The following is a 13,099-nucleotide window of genomic DNA, read 5'->3' on the forward strand; positions in this document are numbered from 1 at the left end:
TGTTAGTGTGCCCATATGTTCTTCTCGGTCGAGTAGTTCTTCTTTCATCTCGGTCGACCCAAGCACTCAGATGGGCCCTCTCCAAACTCCTTGGGGCCTTGGTCTTTCTGGCCTTTCCTTAGGCGTATGCCCTTGGATGGGCCTAAATGGGCCCAATGTTAGCAAGAGGCGGTTATTGCAAAAATATATACTACCAGACCTGTAATTATAAATCAGATAGTGTTTTAAAATAGAAAAAAGGAAATCCATTGGAGGAAAGGAAATTAACTGGGGTCTTTTAAGATTGAGGACAAGTTCATTCTTAGGGTACTTTATGATCGATTAACGGAAATTCGGGCTCACAAACGAAACAGTTCATATCATTAATCACTCTATAAAGATAATCTATGCAAATATGAAATCATTTCGTCCTCGTACTATATAAAAACATGGATGAATCCGGTAAAAGAACTAGCAACCGCGTATCTATTTGTTATAGTTGATTGACTAATGACTTTGTTTTAAATTGATTTTTGAAAAGATGATATTTACAAAATGATTTATAATATGAACATATTCTGATTATAAAAATAAAGTTCTTTAAATCAGTCACAAAATATCTTGATAAGGAGCTCCTTCTCAATCTTAAGGAGCCAAGCCTTTTTATTGGAAATTCAAAACATTTTCCATGTTCACATTCCATGCAAATCCTATCAATCGGACCCCCAACGCCATCATCATTCTGTATGTTCCCTCTTTCACCACGTTAGCCGATCCCCAAATTAAAACAACGACATGGCTCAATCAGACTGTACCTTCGTGAATCAGGATGATTTAGGAATCAAATGACCATTTGGGAATGATTTAACAGTCAAAAGACTACATATCAATGATCAAGTAGGATCAAACTAGAATCAAAACACATAAATGAGTAGGGATCAAATCAACAATTGCAGAAACCCCTACAAAGTCTAATATTAAACAATATTTTCCCCATTGGAAAATGATCCTTTTCCTAAAGATCCAAGAGATTTTGTGATTGTGATCATTCATAGTAGATCGTGCAGTCATAAATTATTTCAAAATTTAAATGAAAAAGAAACAAAAAAAAAAAAAAAAAAAAAGCAAAAGCAAGATGAATCCCAAAAAAAAAAAAAAAAAAAAAAAGGAACTTTAACGAAAAGTTTTCAGTACTGTTCACTTTAACGAAAAACCACATTTTTACACTAAAAAATCAATCATGATACTATTTATTTTATTCTTTATTTTATCCTTATCTTTAAAACTCAAAATTTTCAAATTAATTTTATTAGTTTTCTTGAAAAAAAATAAAAAATAAAAAGAGAATAAACAATGGAAAAAGGAGGAGAGAGAGAGAGAGAGAGAGAGAGAGAGAGAGAGAGAGAGAGAGAAGGCAAGTAGCAAGAACAGCAGAAAACTGCAAAAACATCAGAAAACAGCAAGCAGCAAAAACAAAAGAGCAAAAGAGGATTTACTTGAACAAGAGAGTTTTTGAAAGCAAGGTTTTGAATTCGATTTCTATGAATCCTCACAAAACGGAAGATCTCTTCCACCATCACTTCCACCACCACCACCACCACCTCAGCCACCATGATCTGGGCCCACCTCCCCACCAGATCATGGAATCCCCGCCCTCCATTTCACTCCCTGCAGACGACGTCGTCTTCCCACTCCCCCCGGAAATCGACCTCTTCCGCTCCCCCTCCTCCTCCCCCTCCCACTCCTCCGACGAAAACGACGACGTCTCAAACCCTAACCCCAAATCCGAACCCAAATCCCAGCCCATCTACATCTCCCCGGAGCCCCACATCTCCTCCCAGTTCTACACCTTCAACCCGGATTCCCATTCCCTCATGATCAGGTGCATCCTCGACTCCCGCCTCGCCACCCCGGTCGAGATCCGCGCCGCCACGCCCCGCCCCGTCCTCAAGTCCTGGCGCGCCGTCTGGAAGGACCGCAACGAGGACACCGCCTACGTCACCGCCTGGAAGCGCATCCAGGACAAACTCGCCGCCCACGTCGACCAAAACGGTAACGAATTCTTGTGCTTCAAGAACAATAACCAGCAATTCGTTTCTCACATTAATCAGTGGCAAGACATTGTTATGAGTTTCCATAGCGATGCCGATTTGAAACACTTAGGGTTGAAGGAAACCATTGATAGGATTAAGCAGGTTTGGACTGTAGGTGCTAAGTTTTATGGAATTCCTGAGAGTTACATTAGGGTTTGTGTTGCTGCATGCACCATTTGCTCCACGGATAATTCGGGGCTCGCAGGGAGGGGCAAACGCCGGCGGTTTGAGTATACTGAGTCTTTTGATGTGCCTGCTAAAGAGGTGCCCACTAGGCTTCAGCAGTTGGCTGCTAAGCATAAGGTGGTTCTTTGTATAAGGCAGAAGTATATCAGGTATAAGCCCTTTATGGCGGAGGTTAAGGACTATGCTTGTCATAGGGCCGGGGAGCCCGCTGCTAAGAAGTCCAAGATTTTGAAGAGGGAACCATATGCTTCGAAGAGGTGCGGCTGTGGGTTTCGGATTAGGGCCATTGTTCCAATTACAAATTACAATGAGAAGGACAAGACTTTTGTGTATCAGGAAGAGGGGGTGGCGGTGTTTAAGCTGTATGCTGTGCATTCAGGGCATGAGCCAGGTCCATTGGACGGGAATGCAAGGATTATGCATCGGGTTGTGGGGCACAAAGGTGGGATTTTTATGGATCAGGATACTGTGTATGGCGTCAGTGAGGAATTGGACAATGATGGGTTTGGATTGTTCGGAAAGGATGAGGGGGACATGCAGTTGTTAGTCATGCAGCAGGTGCAGGAATTGAGAGCTGAAGTTGGGCTTTTAGAAGACAAAATTGTGAAAATGCCACAAGAGCTTTTGGGTTCAGTGTCTCGAGATTTGTTTGATCTTGTCAATAAAGTTAGACAAGTAGGAGAGGAGAGTTCAAAGCCAATGGATTTGCTACAGGATAAGACACTTGCAGGTGATATTTTGGTTGGGGATAATGATTTGGCCCATTGGAGTGATCACCATCACGAACGTTTATATGGAGATGGCAAGGACACTGATCTGATTGAGGATGATGAAGACAGTTTTGGGCGAACTCTTGGGGATGGTGTCCCTTGGGAGCAGCTGAGGGAAGACTGTAGGAGTCCGAAAGATCTGATCAGTGACCCTTGTAAGCCCGAAAAGTGGTTGAAGTGCAGTGAATTTGATGAGAAGAGCATGCTTGATTGCGAGGATACGAAACTAACCAAGTCCTTAAGACATGATGAGGGTATAGGGGCAGATGTTGGTCTTGTTGGTATACAGGTCGATAGCTTCTATCAAGCAAATTCGAAATGGTTTGATTCTCCTTGTGGGTTGGACCCAGCTGCCGATTGTGGGGATAATACATTCAGGAATGAGGAGATTGTTTAGTCCCTTGAAGAGCTGGTTAAGCCTTTCTAACATAATTATGGGTGTATATTGTCCCTTTCTCGAGCTGGAAGTGACTTGTACATTTATGTATACAGAAGACTGGAGCCTCAGACAGAATTGTAGGTTCCTTTACTTTGTGTTGTTCTGTAAAGTATAGCCGATTGGGCTTCTCTGCACATAACTATTTGTTAACCATGTTCTGGGTATTCATAATTTTCAGATTGGTTTTATAGTGCGTATCGGGTAGGACATCGATAATTTTTCTTGAAGTTCTGTATGCTCAATGTAATCGTTTTCGACTTCTGTTATAGAATTTTTCATTCTCTGCAGTGTGCCTCTCTCTCTCTCTCTCTCTCTCTCTCTCTTTTTGTGGTGTTTATAGTCCTCTGAATCTGAAAGCTCCACATCCAGTCACCTTACATGCTTCTGTTGTTATAGAAATTTTCATATATTTTGATTAATGGTTTGAACATGTTCAATTACTTGTTAGTGCTGGATGGTTCTTGATCATTACTGCCTTGGCCTGCATCATATAACTGCTATCTGCTAAGTGGCCCATGGATTATGCCTGCAGTTTCTGATTGAAGAGGAAAATAAAAGCTCGTGTTTCTTCTTTGGTGGAGTGGACTAAAATATGAGTAGATTTGGTATCTATTTGGTCAACAACGGTATTCTGGAAGGACCCTTGAATGTCTTGTTTCTAGTGAAATTTTCAGACAACAGTTTAATTAAATAAGAGAGGTTAAAGGAGATGTCAAAAATGTCATATAGACATATAACAGTAACAAATAATGTGTCATTTACTTCAAACGAGATGACGTGGACATGGAGATGTCAAAAATTGACATAGGCGTCAAATAAGGATTTGCTATTTTCAAGGGCATTCCAATTGCCTTGGCATAAATACTCGCATATTTCAATATTATTTGATTACTTTTATTATTTTTGTTTAAAAAAAATATAAATGAAGTAATAAATTTTGGCATATCTGATGAAAGAAAATATTGACAATATTTCAGATTGTCAAGTCAATCATCAAATTGAAATTTGATGTTTTGAATTTGACATTTCCTTTGGAGATGCTCTAAGGAATGATGGTTAGAAAAAACAACACTATTGTTTTCCAATCGAAATGCCAATTTCTATGTGGCATGATATGGAATGGCACCAGATGGAGTTGCTGCCAAATTTGACAACAGTTTCAAATTTATTTGTAGGGCATAATTAATGCTTTTTATAATTTTTGTTATTATCTTTTGTTTTAAAATTACTAATTACAATTATAAAAAGTAAAGGGAATTGTTATTAGTATTCCAAAAATCTCATTTGGCACTCTAAACTTTCTATAATTAGAAAGAATAATACACTTATGAGGAGTGTAGAATGAGATTTTTGGAGTACTAATAACAATTCCCAAAGTAAATAATGCAATAATAGTTTAAATTTAACATATCGGGTGGAGAACCAAATTTATAAAAAGATCAATGTGCCACATAAGTCTTTAGATTATAATTTTGTGTTTAAAATTTGGCATCTCCTTTAGAGATGGTCTTACAATATTAAGAAAGGTATGTATTCAATTTAGTTGGGATTATCACAAGAACCAATTTCCTATTAAACTTAAATATGTTGCACTAGGGGTGGGCACGGGCCGGGCCCAATTTTGGAGGGACTGGACTGGACTTGGGTGCAAAAGAGACGGGCTGGGTCGGGGATAAAAGATTCTAATATAGGAACCGGACCTAATCCGGTCTAGTTGAAACGGGCTGAATTGAGTCGGGTCCACAGGTCCTTGGTTTTTTTTTTTATTTATTTTTTCGTTATATATATAAACTAACATTTGTATAGATTCAAATTCATTCCCAGCAGTTCACATTTACACATATTTCACTATCAGATATCAGTGCAGTGCAGATTTTGCACTACTCCCTCCACAGATCACATCCAATCCAAATACAAAGTCCAACATCCAAGTTCATAGATTAACGACATTACATCATCTAACATCGTTTGATACATTAAATCTGAGACATTCAAAATAACATTCGTATCCATTTGCCCCCTGAAAAGTCAAAAGAATGGAGTGAATACCTTCAACTCACAGCAGCATCAAGAAACTTATGTATTTCATCAATATCATTTGATGTTAAGGCTGTGGCAAACTGAAAAAACCCAGAATAAGAAGAATGGTCAAAAACTCACTGTAATCAACATAGACTTATGGTACTATTAAGTAAGATGACACCTTGTTCTGTCTTTCTTGCACTTTTTTTTCATTAAAGTTGCAAACTTGTGTGTGAAATAATACTGTTGATGCCCCAAGGCATCATCAACCAAGACTAATAAACTACCAGAAAAAAGGACGAAAAGAAATAGCACAGTTGGCACCCAAACTAATACAAAGATATTGAATAACAAGAAACAGCACAACTTACATTTTTAAGAGCTTACATTCCTAACAACTTACATTTCTAACAAAAAGTTGAATAACAATGGTAACAGCTTACATTCCTAATTAAAACTTGAAATCAATTGATTTTAAAACAAAATTTGATAAAGCAAAGAAGAAAATGGGGGTTTGGTTTTTACCTGTGAGACTGAGTATCATATTCATATCCTTAAAATGCTGGCACTAATCACATAAAATTGACCTAATCTGGTAATTAGTTAGCACAATAAACACAATAAGTGATTCAAATTACAACGAAATGCCAAAAAATAACTAAATCAAACTTGATCCACATAATATTTAGGAATTTAACACCCGAAATAAAGCAGAGAACTCGAAATGCAGATCAATTATATACACAGAGGTTGGTTTTTACCTGTGAGACTGAGAGAGAGGTGACAAATCGAGAAGATGGGTGGTGGGGTGACTAGGTTCTGTAAGTCTGGGATGTCGTCAAAGTTAATGGGCCATCGTGGTGGTCACCAGGGCCGTCGTGATGTCGGGGTGGTGGAGGGGAGGGGACCATGCACTCGAGACGGCAAGAGAGAGGTGACAAATCGAGAAGATGGTGGTTGCTAGGGCCGTCGTGATGTCAGGGTGGTAGAGGGAAGGGGACGACGCATTCGAGATGGCGAGAGAGACTCGAGTGACAGAGTCGAATTCGATAGGTCAAGGACGAGGAAACCTAAAACCAACGATTCAGATTGGATGGAGATCAATCTCGTTCGTCCATTCTAATTATAAACGGGCCGGTTCGGGTACCTGTGTTTCCTATACTTCAGGAACCAGCCCAAACCAAAAATTTCAAAGGCCTGCACCATCCCACCCCGTTTCGGTTTTTATAAAATTAGGAACCGGCCTATACCCATCCCGACCCATGATTCCTATACCTGTTTGCCCATCCCTATGTTGCACAATGCTAGTAAATTCCTGTTAGATTTCCAGAGTGTGAAGCTTCTTTCTAGAAAGAAAAATACATGCCTTTTCAAATATACGGGTTACTTCTACTTGCACGTAAATTATAGTTTCACAATGTATGTAAATTTTTTTTTTTTTTTTTTTAATAAGTTTTGCACGTGCATTACACTGTGATTTGCATACGCAGTTGGGAAACTGGAACGGCTTCTTACATGTGGCAGGTATGTGGTGCCCTTTTGGAAATCCAAAGTACATTCCAAAGTACATAGTACTTAAGTTGGCTATAAAACTTAAATTGCTTTCAAAATATCAAGTTTCTGTGGATAAAATATGTTTGGAAACAAATCCATACTGTTTTGGTAAAATATCATTCAACAGGGTATTGAAATTTTAGAGCAGTGAATTTCATATCCAGCTTAGATATACTGTATTTAGTCATTTCAAATTCAACTCAAACATATTTTGCATTTTATTTACGGGTTTTTTTTTTTGTTTTTTTTTTCATATAATCAACACACTTATATGAAAGAAAAAGTTGGTAGTCTATTTGGGTTATAGAAGAGCTCACAAGTGATTGTTATATTCAGAAAGCACTTGAAATTTGAAACAAAATTTGGACTTGCCTGAACTTAAAGTGATTCTTATAAGCGTGCTAATGAGCAAAAGTTCTCTCTAGAAAAACATTTCTAAATGAGTATGTCTTTTCAAAACTTCAACTAATAATCGTAATGGTACCTACCCCAATTTTTACTCTAATATGTCACTGTCATACTATTAAGCTAGTTGTTTTTTCTTATATTTTTAAAAATGATCAGCTAGTGGTTTCATCACGGTAGTTCACCATTTCGGGAGCCGGGAAGACTCACAGAGGCATTTTAGCCTCCCCCTAACAACGATTGTGTAATTTACCAATGACAAGAATTGAACCCAGAACGTGCCATGTAACGTACAGCTCTGAAATTCGTCCCAAACCACTGGACCATCCTGTAGTAGTTAACTAGTTATTTTTTTCTTGTTGAACTAGCATATTACTTGCCACATCATTTTGAATTAAAGTTTTTAAATAATAGTTGTTGTCATAATACTACTATAAAATTGAATTAGTTGCAAGAATAATATAAATATAGATACAACGCTTCAAAGTTGAATTTGGACTGGCTCATCTATCTTCAATTTTTTATTTTTAAATCCAGAACATCCAAGTTGGATATGCAGTCAGCTGCTTTCTATGTATTGAAGGTCCAATAGCATTTGAGATAGGAGCTATGCTTTGGAAATCCAAGGGAGCTGGTTTCCACACGTCCTTCTAACATATATATATATATATATATTTTTTTTTTTTCAGACATCATAACAAATATAGGATTAATCTTCCATTACCATACTGAAAATTAAGAAACTTCACAATAATAAAGTGAAATTAATCATTAAATATATTAAACAAAAACAACAAATATAATTAAAAATAGATATATATAGGAGAAAAAAAATGTGTGTTTCTCATTTGTCAAATCTAAATCGATTCTTGATCAAAACAAAACAAAAATGTGGCTTAATTCGAAACCAAATTAGTGGGTTATCAAATTACAACCTACAAGCAACTAAAATCATGAGCCTGCGAATATTCCTAAGAGAAACAAGTGTCTTATTTCAAATTGGGCCGAAGAGAGTATTGGCAAGTGGCTGAACCAATCCGTGGTGGATGGCAACTAACATGTTAGTTATTTATCGGGGGAATTTTGATTGAAAGATGATATGATAATTATAGCTACAAATCTTTAATCTTTAATTAATTAATTAATTATTAGAGATTAGAAAGCTAGAAACACACTTTGGTGTTTCAAGGCTTCACAAAAAATAATTGAACTAAAAAGTCCCTAAAACAAAAAATTTCAAACTAATCGAATTTGATACATGAAAAGATACAAGGGCAATTCTGTAAAAAAGGTCAAATTTAAAATTCATTTTATTAAAAGAGAAAAAGGAAAGGCGTGCTGGACTGAGGAGATATTCATTCCCCATTGTGCTTTGGCAGTTAACATTGAACACTCCAACACCCAACGCCCTGCGACCTTAACGAGACCGTGCTTCACCATGATCGTCCTTCTCCTTCATCCACGCTCTGCATTGGCAGTCCACAAATCTCACCTCCAACACCATTTATAATTGTAAGCAAAACAGTAAAAAAACAGGAATAGATAGGAAAATATAGAAAAAAAAGGGGAAAAAACCGAGGACCTTTTTTCGACGTCAACTGCCCACACGCCAGTTTCTCAGTCATTAACTGCACATCGACAGTTTTGTTTGTGGTTGTGCAAAAATCAATGAGCAGGAGAATGAGGGCGAGGCGGAGGGATAAACAAATCGCCAAAGAGTCCTCCACGGTACAACTTAATTGTTTTATTTCTCAATCTCAATGTTTTGGGTATACAAAGAGCAAAACCAGGAGAAGAGAATGAAGGCGAGGCTGCGGATAAAACAGTCTTTGGTACAACTTCTTACCATCTCCAAAGGAAATGTCAAATTTTAAACCTAAAATTTAAATTTGAAGGCTTACGTGGCACTTTAACATCTTTTAAACTTTTGCTCTCCAATTGATATGTCAAATTTTAAACATAAAATAATAATTCATATGTGTTTTCTTTGCACTGGGAATGAAAATAAATAAAAGGATAATGCTTTAAACCAATAAAAAAAAATTAATAAAAAGCATTTAATAATTAATTAAAAAAAATCTGAAGGTGCTATCAAATTTGGCAGCAAGGGAGAGATGTCAATTCATGTCATCCCACATCAGATTTGGCTTCTCGGTTGGAAAATATTAATGATGTCTTTTGTTACCGTTATTGCTGATTTGGACAATTTGATATCTCTTTTGGAGATGCTTAACTCTCAATCTACATCTTTTATTCTCAATTCTCAATCTCAATCTTTTTCCTCCTGTCATACTAATATTTTTGGTCTGTATATCTTTAGATTAATTCAAAAGGTTGTCTATGTTCCTCCTGTCCATGATTTTATTTTAATTAATTTAGTACAAATTTTCATTTTTGGTTTTTGGGTAATTAAAAGTTTGAAGCTGTGTTATTTGTATAATTAGTTTTGAAGTTGGTTTCACAGGGAAAATACGAAAGAAGAAGGAGGATAAATAGCAAAAAGGGAGGGAAGACAAATACGGTTGAGTCATCCTTTTCTGTTTTGGGTTACATATCTTCGTCCCTTTTCGATTTTCCTACTGTCCATTTTTTCAGAATATAGGGAGAATCAAATGTATACACTTTAATGCATATTGTTGAAATGAGTGAAAATGAGTCACTAGCTGTATGTCAATTTGAGTTGCTCTCTGAATTGTTATGTTTACTCGATGATGCAGAAAACTGTTGAGTGTATGAAGCAAGTTGCGAAACTTGACCTTGAGCTGACTGTAGAGGAGAGGAATCTTCTTTCCGTGGGATACAAAAATGCCATAGGTGCTCGACAGCCTTCTTGGCGCATCACGCCTTCCATTCAGAGAAAGGAAGAGTCCAACGGAAATGAGCATATGTCAAACTGATCAAGGGTTACCGGTGAAGGCAGAGCAAATCTCAAAAATTTGCGAGGCCGCTGTTTTTTACTACAAGATGTAAGTCACATTTTTCCCTAATGGTTTACTCCAATGAATTTGATCTCTTGTGCTTGTTTAATTGTATGCATGGAATATATTCCAAAAGTAAAAAATTGCATATAGGTTTGAAGAAATTGGGTTCATTGCCATTTCGTTGTCAGATAGTCATTTCCAAAGTTGTTTTTTTTTTCGTTGTTGCTTCTTAATACAAATGCAGAATAAACAAGAAGGAAGAGGGAAAGTTTTGATTCATCATTTTTCTTCTGAGTAAGTTTGTTTGATCATTTTCCTACGGTTTAGTCTCTCCTCCTGCAGAAATTCAAAACCATATTTTACGTACAACGTTTTCAAGAAATTCACAGAAGAGAGATAGAAATGGACATGGTAGTACAAACCTCAGGTCAACTGGCCTCGATCCTCTGGATTCCCTCATGATCTTCGCCGAAATCAACATCGGAGCCATTTTTTATGTGCGCCGTTTATATTTTTGGTTTTATGCAGTTTTCTCTCTTTCTATTAATATCCACACAATTATGATTGATTTTTCAGATATTCAAATGCAGGAACAAAGAAAAAAGAAGGACGACAAGAAAGTCCTCTTCGTGTTAGTTTTCTTTTGCAGGAAAACCCATTTCATGTTAGTTTCCTTTTGCTTTATCTTATTTCTTTCCGCAAATGCAAAATCCTATAAGATTAGGTGCTCTGTGTAATAGCCAAGTTATTAATCCAGCCAATACTTTTAATCTCCAATAGTCACAATTAATTTTAACCTAAACGAGCTCTCTCTAAGGTTCCTCTCAACAAAACTTCCTAGGATTGTATTCAAAATAAAAAATGAATGCAATTCATCCAGTGAAACTTAAAAGTAATGGCAACTTGGCTATTATATCCGAAATCAAATCTCATACGAGATTGCATTTGATTCTGCAGTGGTTGTACATTTTTCTTCATGATTTTGGCCAAAAGGTTGTTTGTTATCACGGTACCAAAAAAAAAAAAAAAAAAAAAACCAAACTGCCTGCTTTTAGTTTGATGGACTACCAAGACTCTTATCTACCTTTGCAATTGCATCTTTGTTGTGAATCTAATCTGATTTTTATTCTTCTCTTTTGCAGTTTATTGATAGAGGCCGACAATGACCAATCTCCATTGGGACAAACAAACATTTTGCATTCTTTAGAAGAAAAAAAAGAGAGTGTTGTACGAGTGATAAACAGAGACAAAAGCGACAATTAATAAACGAATCACAACGACTACAAGGTTCAACCCATCGCCTTACCTATTATCAAACCCAATTGAACACAGAAAATGTATATGTACAAGATCTATAGGGGCGTGTAGCGCCCGTCAAAGACAAAAACAACAATTAATAAATGAATCGCATCAACTACAAGGTTCAACCTGTGCCCTTGCCTATTATCAAACTCAGTTGAACATGAGAAATGTATATGTACAAGTAGCGCCCATCAGAGACAAAAGTGACAATTAATAAATGAATCGTGGCGACTATAAGGTTCAAACCGCTGCCTTGCCTATTATCGAACCCTGTTGAACACAAAAAAAGGTATATGTACAAGATCTATAGGGGTGCGTAGCACCCATGATTAAAAAAAAGCCTTTTTGCGCATGCAGGAAGGCTAATTATATTATTAACCCTACAAACGAATGAAATTATTTTAACATGTTTATAGATAAAATTGTTTTCTTTCCTGATTGTAAAATAATTTTACTATTTTTTTTCAAAGCCTCATAGCAAAAAATCATATCATTACCCTAATTTTTTCTTCCACCTTTTTTTTTTCCAAAAAAAAAAAAAAAAAAAAAATCTTTTGGTTGTTGTGTTTTTTTTTTTTTTTTTTAAATTTTTTTTTTGAACAAATGATATTATTTATATTAAGGGTGTGGAAGAGTGTGTTAAGCCTCACAATGAGTTAATAATAATGTGGTTCAAGTTCGTCTTTAGCGATAATCGAACTTAAGACCTCTCACTTACAAGTGAAAAGGATTATCATTAGATCGTAGTACAAAATGACAAAAGTTGAGAAAGCAAAAAAGAAAATGGAGTTTTACAGAGATTTAGGTACACAGAATCAAGTAAATGATGACAAAATGAAGAAGCTGCATGAATGAGAATAGAATTTCAGAGAGTTGTAGAGAGAGAATCTCTCATTTTACAACTTTCAATCCTAACCATTTATCTAATCAGCCTATGAGCTTTAGACATCTGGCAGCTCCATTTAACAAACTAAAACATAACAAACATTTTTCTACCTTGCATATAAGCCAAGGTATTAAACAGAAATCATTTCAACATTTATAATTCAACAGTAGTGACGAAATAGTTATCCAGAAACAATTGTTAAAGGTTTGAACAATCTATTCAGGGACGAAATCGTTTGAAGTTCGTTACCAAAAACCTTTAGCAACCATTTTATATTCTCTCTTTGTAAATTTTATTTTTAAAGTTTCAATAAGCAGATGCACAGCTTGTTGACAATTGATAGTTATGAATTAAGATGGTTACTTGACAAAGTGGAACTTGAGCTCCATTTAAATACTGAACAATAGAATTTGAAAGAAGCTCGTAACACGATTAAGAATATTCCTCCTTGCACCAGCGGCCCTAGAGCAGTACCAATATGGTGATAATGTGACATGTTAAAATAAGCATTTAGAAGTGTTTTCAAAAAAAAAAGAAAAAAA

The 13,099-nt window shown here is 36.3% G+C and overlaps 1 protein-coding gene across 1 annotated transcript; it reads left to right on the plus strand.

Annotated features, from left to right (window-relative positions):
- Window positions 1–1,346: 1,346 nt before the first annotated feature.
- LOC137748389 (uncharacterized) lies at window positions 1,347–3,754 on the plus strand. The gene has a single exon (XM_068488536.2). The coding sequence runs from the start codon at window positions 1,521–1,523 to the stop codon at window positions 3,423–3,425; it is 1,905 nt and encodes a 634-aa protein (XP_068344637.2). The 5' UTR covers window positions 1,347–1,520; the 3' UTR covers window positions 3,426–3,754.
- The last annotated feature ends 9,345 nt before the right edge of the window (window positions 3,755–13,099 follow it).

The sequence above is a fragment of the Pyrus communis genome, chromosome 2 (genome assembly GCF_041283825.1).
Source record: "Pyrus communis isolate YQ-2024b chromosome 2, ASM4128382v1, whole genome shotgun sequence".
Classification (NCBI taxonomy): domain Eukaryota; kingdom Viridiplantae; phylum Streptophyta; class Magnoliopsida; order Rosales; family Rosaceae; genus Pyrus; species Pyrus communis.

Coding starts and splice junctions, on each gene's coding strand:
- LOC137748389 (XM_068488536.2), top strand. CDS start 1,521: ATGAATCCTCACAAAACGGAAGATCTCTTCCACCATCACTTCCACCAC.